Genomic DNA, 9,107 nt, shown 5'->3' on the forward strand with positions numbered 1-9,107 from the left:
ATTAAAGTAAACAGAATTAATGTTTGAAGCACCATCATGCATATGACTGATTTGATAAACAGTTTTTCAAATACTTGGATCTCCTTGGCTCTAAGTTTTAAAAACTGTTGCAAGACACACATTGTTGAAGATTTCATTAACACATCCTTGACCAGGAGGAGTAGGAAAGATTAAAGAAGCCAATTTATCAGGACACAATTTGTCTGTTTTCTAAGATTAATTTATCAAAACCCATCCAATTCAGTCTGATGCAAAAAAACTGTTTATAATTTAATGTTGAAGAGTTGCTGAATGGCTGTCACAGAGTACAATACTTCGTATATGCAACATATTTTTGCTAATAAATCTTAATGACAGAATTAGATTTTGTCAGTTTATAAGTGGCTGCAGAAAGTATAAATTACTTGATAACCTCAGTTGCCAAACAGTGTGCCAAGTTTTTCACCTAAAGACTTCATTTTTGCAGAAATGTTTTTACAGACCCACCATATTAGTATTACATAGTTCTGCACAATCCTAATAAAGCCATTTCCACATAAGTTATAGAGTATAAAAAAGCAGAATAAAAAAATGCACAGAAGAAAAATGAAAACATACTGACTAACAACTCAAGTGTAAGCTCAGCTTTCCTCTCTCCCCAGTCCATATTACATTCTCAAACAGAACCAACCAAATATCAGATACACTCTAAAGTTATTTGAAAGCTGAGATCAGCATTTGTTTTACAGACAACTTGTAAAGAAAAGATGTGATTCCTGCTGTTAACTTTAATAAATGTGCCCTATTGGAATGTGTAAGTGCAGTGCACATAAAAGACATAACATTCTAAGAGGCATCTGATTTTGAGAAACAGATTACTGTGCTGCCTTAAAAGTTATGAGCCTGCAAAAATATTTTCTCTCTTTATTGATATTTCTTACCAAAAGCAGAACTTACAATCTTCAGAAGCCAGAGTTTTAACAAGTTAAACAAAGGCTTAGAAGCAGATCTTAGATACTTATGCAAAGTTGCTCCTAGAGGACATTCCCACTGACACAACTTCTTATGGAATATGAAGTACCTTAAAGATACAATGAAGGCTCCTTCTGATAACTATTGAGCTTCTTCTACAACCTATTCATGCCACAGACACACACGTGGTTCTTACGGCAACCTCAAAGTTTCAACTTAGAAACCCAAACAGTACATAGTACTTCTCACTATTTTTATGCTGAGATTTTCTAACCTTGCTATAATTCAGATGTTCAACCCAACACAGTGCATAAAAGAGGACATGTGCCTGCCTTAAACGTGAAACTGAATTAAAGTTGAAATTCAAATTCCTAAATGTGATCTACTCCTATTTATTACACTGTGAATAACGTAACACGCTTTAACCACAATTCACTACATATTAAATCAGAAAGGAATCTCAACAATAAGTATGCAGTAAAGACCTTGCTGTAACTGATTCTCAAGTTCTTCAATTCGCTCTTCATATTCACTCAGTTCTTCTCGATGTCGACGACTTATCTCTACTAACTTTTGTCTGTGTGCATCTTGCAACACCGAAAGTTCATGTTGATGTTCATCTATTTCTCGACTTAAGTTCTGTTTGAGCTCCTAAAAACATTGTTAGACAAACAGAATGGTAAAATACAGCACAGAGACTTAAGAAAGAACATAAAAGAAACAAAGTTTTTCCTTCATAAAATCAAAGGATTTATTAAAGGATTTCTCATATAAAAGGTCAAGTTTTTTTGTTAACATTTAAAAAGACATTACTTTGAATATATATATTTACACAGACAGTATGCTATACAAATTAAAAATATATAAAATATTTATATTTAATATTAGAATGAATAAAGATTACAACTGTTTCCAAACGAAGTGGTTATATATTTCTAATAACTTTCAGGAATTCATCTGGATTTGTATCATGCACCTTCAATGAAAAAAAGGGCAAGATGAGAAGGGAGAAAAAAAACCTTACTCTGCAGATCTAAATTAATTCTTAAGTCTACAACAGCTTTGAAGGTGATTTGCCCTCATAAATGCTGATGGCATTCTTTTAAGCTTAGGTGCTAAGTTTATCAAATTACAGAAACACCCCCACTTTCTCAGAATGCTAGGCTGTTTTGAAATCTAGCACAACATTTCATTCAATAGCACATACAATTACATTACATATCCAGGTACATTTAACTTTATTCATATCATGTGACAATATACAAAACCATGAAGAATAAAGTATAAGCTAGGACAAGTTTGTCAAAGTTGTCATCTTACCTTAATGATATTTTGCAGTTTGCATATTTCACTTTGTTCAGCATCATTTGCTCCTTGCACTTTGGAAGACTGAGAAAAGAAATATCACACCTCCAAGTGGAAATTGTGATAAATACATATATTTTTCAAATAATTGCTTCCTTTTTTTGGCAATCAAAGATAGAAAACAACAAAGGTAACACGAAGCTTCTAATCTTCAAATTTAGAGTCATTTCCCTTGGAAGAAGGGTATTTTAATTTAAAAAAAAACCAAAAACCTTCAATTCTCCATTGAGTTTTTTGTTTGTTTTTTTTTTACATGCAAGTGTGTAACAGTTGGGAGGGGGGGGACATTATTGCACTTGTAAAGTAACAGGGTTGCCTAATTTTACTTCAGTATTTCCATATAAAGAAAGAAGTATCTCTGAAATTGGGCTACAGCTTGAGGAATGACAACTCATGTCAACAACAGCCTGAAAGGCTATATTCTTTCTTGTCTCAGCAATCATAAATTACAACTGACATATCAAGTACTGGCAGAAAAGTAGGTGAAAACAGAACGCAATATCACATTATCACTTTTGATAGTATTTTGTTGTCAGAAAGCAGTGTAGACTAGAACATCATTAAGCTACACCTCCCATCACATCATGTTATGAATTTTACAACATGAGCATTAAAGATCCATTCCAAAAATAGCCAATATGACGCAAACAGTATTTTGGAGGGGAGACAGAAGAGAAATCACTCACCTGTGCAATCTGCTTCCAGTGGTCAACCTCAGACTCAAGTCTAGAAACTTCATTGGACAATCTGTTTATTTCTTGTTGAGACCAGATTATATCCCCAAAATCCATGTCATCGCCTTCAAAACCTGAGGAATGTCTAACCACAGGAACAAAGGAGGCTGATGTAGTGGCTGGTTGTGAAACACCACCTCCTAACTGTGCTGACTGAGCAGCGGTCTGAAGTTTCTGCAACTGCTCCTGTAATGCATTCTGCCGAGCTTTTAGATGGCTGATTTCCACCTGAACATACAGAATATAAGGCACTGTTTCAGTAAGAATATCAAAATATGCTCTATTTGTACTTTTACAAAAGAACAATGAAATACAACTCCCTCCCAGCATAAAATAGTGGTCGTTTCCACTAGAAAGTAAAGGATAAAAATTTTAAACACTTCTGAATGAGAAAAGCAGTCATAGTTACGAAGTATCTCACACAAGACTCATACTAAAAGTGTTAATACTCTTCTGGTTAAGTATTTCTATATATACTCCAGTGGAAGTTTCTGCTGACTTTTCAGTACTGAGATACCTGTATACTTTCACTGTATTCAGACTAATAGGCTGCACCAAAAAAAGATTATTTCAAGAGTTAATTCAGATATGAAAATTAAACAATGTATCATTAAGTTACTGATTCAAGATAATGTGGTAACATTTATTTTATGCTGAACATTTCAGTGTATTGCAAATGTGCTTACTTACAACAAACTAAAATTAACTCCCTGCTATATTTACATAAGAATTCTATTATTATAGTTAAAGAGCAGAATATTATATATCTCAAAATTCTGTTTCATCTTGTTCCCCCATGCATTTACAAATAAAGCTGAAATAAAATTCATTTTGTATAATATTCTAGGCACATACTTGCACCCTTCTTCATTTACATGGCTGTGAAAGTCCATGTTACACAGTGGGTGATAAAACTGGAATGTTTATATCAAAGGGACACTTTCTCAAATTATGAAAGGTAGCTCTGTTTCCTTTAATTTTACACTTTAAGATAAACAACTGCAATATTCACAGACTATTTATCTGAGAGTTTGTTGCCATTGCACCTTCAGAAGATAACTGAACTAGAAATACAGAGCAGTTAGTGTATCATTTCTCAGTGATCACAGAAATTCTGAGACACAAATGACGTTCCCAGAGAACTTGCTCTTTTCTCTCTCAGCTGCTGGCAGCTCTGTTTATATTATGCGACTCAATTAAATTCATGTTTTAGTCAGTTTCTATATTCATGAACAACCAAACCATAACACTAATTCAGAACTGTGACTAATAGTTCACCTGAAAGGGCACAGATACTGTAACTAAACAAGGAAAGCAATACATTACATCATTTATTCTCTATCATACCTCTTTCTGTTGCAGCTGATTTCGGTACTCCACAGATAACTGTTTTATTTGAAGCTCTGCTGCTTCATGCTTTTCTTCTAAGTCACTACAAACTTTTTTCAGTCTCTCGTTCTAGGAAAAATGAGACACGGGTATCAGCAAATTCTGAACACAGAATCATAGAATTACTCAGGTTGGAAAAGACCTTAAAGATCATCGAGTCCAACCATTACCTAAACATACTACCCTAATTCTAACAGTCCTCTGCTAAATCATGTCCCTGAGTACGACATCCAAACACTTCTTATGGAACTAGAAAAATGTAAGTTTGATGAAGACTTAAAAAAAAAAAAAAAAAAAAAAAAAAACACCAAACGACAATCACCTAAACAGAACAGGTTTCTTGCATTATTTCACTCCAAAAACACAGTAACTATGATTTCCAAGTGTGGCCCCAAACTCAAGATCACACCCAATCTTTCCAGTTTTATATAGTATGGTAGTTTGTGGCGACCAGAGGTAAAGGCCAAGAAGAAAAATTCAAAGCTGAGTTATATGTGGAACTTAAAAATAGCCACACAGCATAAACTGGGGCCAATATCCCTAACAGCCCAGTATTTCAACATTGGTCAACACCCTGTCACCAACCATCACGAAAAAGAAGCAGGAACTGTCATCTCTCCAAAACACTATCTAATTGTTCAGTGCTCTTGAAAGCAGATGACATGACATACATGAAGATGGTTGGTTTACAGACATAAAGTCACAAGACCAACAAGTCCTTTGCAAAAATACGAGGTCACTTTCTGCAAGGACATGCGGGATTGTAAGAAACACCAGAAGAGCAAAAGCATCTGTAGCTATGTCAAAAAGACCATGAAGTGGGGTGATGGAAGGAGAACTGCATCAGTTCAGCCAGACACCCACCCAACTTCAATGCCTGTAGCAAAAGACATGCTGTCACGCGTGGCTGGGCAATGCACATTTAGAGTCACATATACAAAACGCTATAAAACAATTAAGTCTTTGCCAGCCAAAATTTCACAAAATTTAACAAGGACTTTGCATTTGTAAGCTCTTTACAACCAGTCTACTGTCGCAGTGCAAGTCCCCAAATCAATAGGAACAGTTGCATGAAGCACTAGTTAGCACAAGATGAAAACATGCACCACATACATACCCCGATAAATAAATCTGCCCCCTAACCATGATGGCAGCTAGTCACCAAAGGAAAGAGGCACAATCTAATACTACTGTTACTCTTGTTTCTAGATTTTCACAAAGCTGAACAACTCTGATGCAAAATGTCATCTTTACCAGAAACAATTTTTATTTATATTTTTAATTACAGTAATGTTCTGAAATTTCTTACTTCAGACTTCTGTGCTGCATTAATACTTTCTATTTCTCTGAGTCTGGAATTGGACACATGTAGCTCTGTTGCTGCATCTGAAAGAAAGTTGAGAATGTTCAGTTTTATTAACTTTTAAAATGCTGAGCAGACATTACTTAAAACCACAGTTATTACTAAGTATCTTTTCTTTATACTGCTTTAATATTTGTTTGCACTAAATATGAGAAGTTGCCATTATCAGAACACTGTTGTAATTATTTTTCAAGCCAGAATCCTTGTGGACTTAATCTAGTTCTCTCATATTGAGTCTTTAAGTCAAATCACAAAGCTAATGGAAAAGCATGAAATCAAGCTTTAAAATAAGTGTAACAACAGTTTTCACTGGGCTACGTGTCACTGAGTCAGTTTTTCATTTAGGACTTTGTTCCTGACATAACTGTTGCATGTGATTATTTCTCAATTTCATGTGAAGGTTCAGAACAAGGATTAATTCCCTAAAATACATGGTGGTGACTAAATTTAGTCAGGAAAACAAACAAAAACCAACAGCTAAAAAAACCCCACACAACAGAACACCAATCCTGTCCCTTATGTGAGGGGACACAAACCCTTTAAAACATTTACAAAGGCAATGCAGTTTGACCACACAAAAAAGTGCATTTTTCTCCCCTTGGATCTTCTTTCTTTAAAGATCGATTTTAATTAATAATAATCTATGCTTACTTCTCCCTTCTCCCAGATTTAGTGGGTATAAATAGAACACTTCCTTTTATTAACGAGGAATCACAATTAATGGGCTAGAATGCAACCTCCATATTTTTTCAAAACTTGAAATAAACACAAGCGTGCACCTAAATGCTGTATTTTATAGTTTCCTATACACTGACTAAAACCAATGTTGCTCAAGTGCTGCAGGGGCTGCAACTGAAGATTTTAGCATCTGTAATCCACCAACAGCATCACGAGTTAGGCCAGCAGTCAAAACAGTGAATAACATTAAAAGTCAGGGTAAGAAAACCATAGAATCATTAAGATTGGAAAGACCACTAAGATCATCTAGTCCAACCACCAGCCCATACCTGAGACTGCTCTAGACCCCATCACTCAGTGTGATATCCTGCACTTTTCTTGAACACCTCCAGGGATGGTCACACCTCCACCTCCTGGGGCAGCCTGTGCCAGTGCCTCACTGGAAGGAAAGGAACTGCCCTAAAAGCGTTCTTAAGGCCACATGATACATGCAGGCCTTTAGGGATCAAAGCATTTAGGTGATTTTGGATTTTTACACCCCAGGTCAGTCAGCCTAAGATCCCATACAAATGCACTGCTCCAAAACTGGTAGGAATTGAAAGCTGTTCCCAGCAGTGCTAGCACTACTCAGGTACAACTGGAAGCAACTGCTGATCATCAGCTCACTCTCGCACAAACCAAAGCACAAACCTGTGAAGCAGAATCACTATTTATACTCCACTAGCCAACAAATCCAGCAGAAGATTGCACAGCTTGGCAGCACAAGGTAAGTTTCCAAATGAAGCCAATACAGAACTTCAGATATAAAATAATTCAGAGCATATGCTTCAGAAAAGTGAGGAAAAGATTCCTTCTCGGAATAAAGATCTCTCTTGCGAGCATTTTACCCACACACCAAAAGCCCCATCTGCATCACAGCTCCAGCGTGAGCTTGCTAACACAATTTATGCAATGCATTTGCAGTGCTTCACAGCTGCGAACAAGCCATGGTAGTTGAAATCCACACTCTATAGAGAGAAGCACGAACAGCTTGTGGTTGCTATTCTTTATGCTCATTACAGAATACCCTCAGCCCTGCCGGAAGATCCACAACAAAACCAAAAGAGGGGACCTCGGTCTGAGCGACACGTCAGACCTATAGCACCGCTGCACTGCAGCCGTATGAGGTCACTGCAAAAGCAGCTCATCAAACCGGGTCTGACACAAACGAGGCCCACGCAAAGAAAGAAGAACGTCGCGAACTTCCACGACGGACAAGCCAACACTTCACTCAATTCAGAAACTAGAGTAACCAACAGAGCGCTGGCTGGCCTCTCCTACAGCCGCCTGGGAACGCGTTTGTTTATTCCCCCGATTCCGAGGCCAGCACAACACGCAGACCAAAGCGGACAAGGGCGGTATTTGCGGAGATAGCCCGGCACCGATCTCCCTCCCCCGGCAGCCGGACAGGCCCGCGCCGCAGCCCCTCTTACCGCCCACTTCCTCCGCGCCCTCCAACAGGATGTCCTTGGTGAAGCTGGAGATCTGCCCGGTGAGCGAGGACAGGCTGCCCCCCACCTGCCCCAGGGACTGGCCGAGCCCCGAGCCCAGCCCGCCCAGCCACGACGCCATGGCTCGGCCGGCCGCGGGCCTCCGCGCTCAGCAGCTCCCGGCTCCGCGCCGTGCGGCACCGGCTCGGCGAAGGGGGTGGCCGCCTCCTCTCTTCTCCTCGCCGGGGAGATCGAAGCTCTTACGCGGGCTCAACAGAGCGCTCCCGGCGAGCCCTCCGCCGGCTCCGTGCGCATCCCCCGGCTCAGCGACTCCGCCCGGCAGCGCCGGCCGCTGCCACCTCGACGGCCGCCATGACACCGCCTGCCGGCGCACCATCGACAGCGGCCGCGGACGGCTAGAGCGCCCCGCGGCGGCCGGCGGGCAGCGGAGGATGCCGGGATCGCGGCGGAGCCGCGGGGGGCGGGCCGGCGGAGGCGCGAGCGGCGGCGCCCCTTGCCGCCACAGGGCCGCCTCTGACAGCGCGTGCCCAGGTCTCCGCTGCTCCTCCTGAGAAGAATCTTTTACAGCTGTATCTGTTTGCGCCTATTTAGACACCATTGTGAAAATATCAAACAGCGCTGCTGCCATTTTCCATTCAAAACAATGACAAAGGTGTTGGTTTTTTTGTGTTTTTTTTTTTTTTTTAAAAAAAAAAAAACCTTTTCAGCATTATATACTTCATATACACAAAAACGATTCCTGGAGGAATCGAATGCCAAAGATCTCATAGTGAAAGTAGAGATGAAAACCTATTACTGAAAATGATTTTTAAAATATGCAACTATTAGACAAAAGGAAAGAAAATATGCCCGCAGGAAGCTGTACACGTGAGGTTTCGCACAGTAAGATAACATTTTATCCAAGCTTGTATATTTTAAAGACAACCAAGCTCTCCTTGCACAGTGCTGTCTCAGCATTACAACCCTTTCCATTCAAGCCCTTTTAGTTTCCCCCTGAATTTACAGTGTCAGTACTAGGTGAAAAACAAACCGTAAATGCAGTGACAATTACATATTTCTCTTGAAGTAAAAATGTAAAAGCACTTCGGTTTTGTGAAAGTAGGTGCAAAGATGCACGCATTTAAACGTTTTCTGAAG

General features: G+C 39.4%; 1 protein-coding gene across 1 annotated transcript in view; it reads right to left on the minus strand.

Annotated features, from left to right (window-relative positions):
* TRIP11 (thyroid hormone receptor interactor 11) overlaps window positions 1–8,391 on the minus strand; it is a 31,741-nt gene extending 23,350 nt beyond the window's left edge. The window contains exons 1-6 of the mRNA XM_031593087.2: window positions 7,953–8,391; window positions 5,749–5,825; window positions 4,398–4,508; window positions 3,003–3,278; window positions 2,272–2,340; window positions 1,437–1,602 (exon numbers count right to left, since the gene is read on the minus strand). Coding sequence (XP_031448947.1) covers window positions 1,437–1,602; window positions 2,272–2,340; window positions 3,003–3,278; window positions 4,398–4,508; window positions 5,749–5,825; window positions 7,953–8,091 — 838 coding nt within the window. The 5' untranslated portion in view covers window positions 8,092–8,391. The remainder of the gene's footprint in view (window positions 1–1,436; window positions 1,603–2,271; window positions 2,341–3,002; window positions 3,279–4,397; window positions 4,509–5,748; window positions 5,826–7,952) is intronic.
* Between the last annotated feature and the right edge of the window lie 716 nt (window positions 8,392–9,107).

The sequence above is a fragment of the Phasianus colchicus genome, chromosome 5 (assembly GCF_987193195.1).
Source record: "Phasianus colchicus chromosome 5, bPhaCol1.hap1.1, whole genome shotgun sequence".
Lineage (NCBI taxonomy): Eukaryota > Metazoa > Chordata > Aves > Galliformes > Phasianidae > Phasianus > Phasianus colchicus.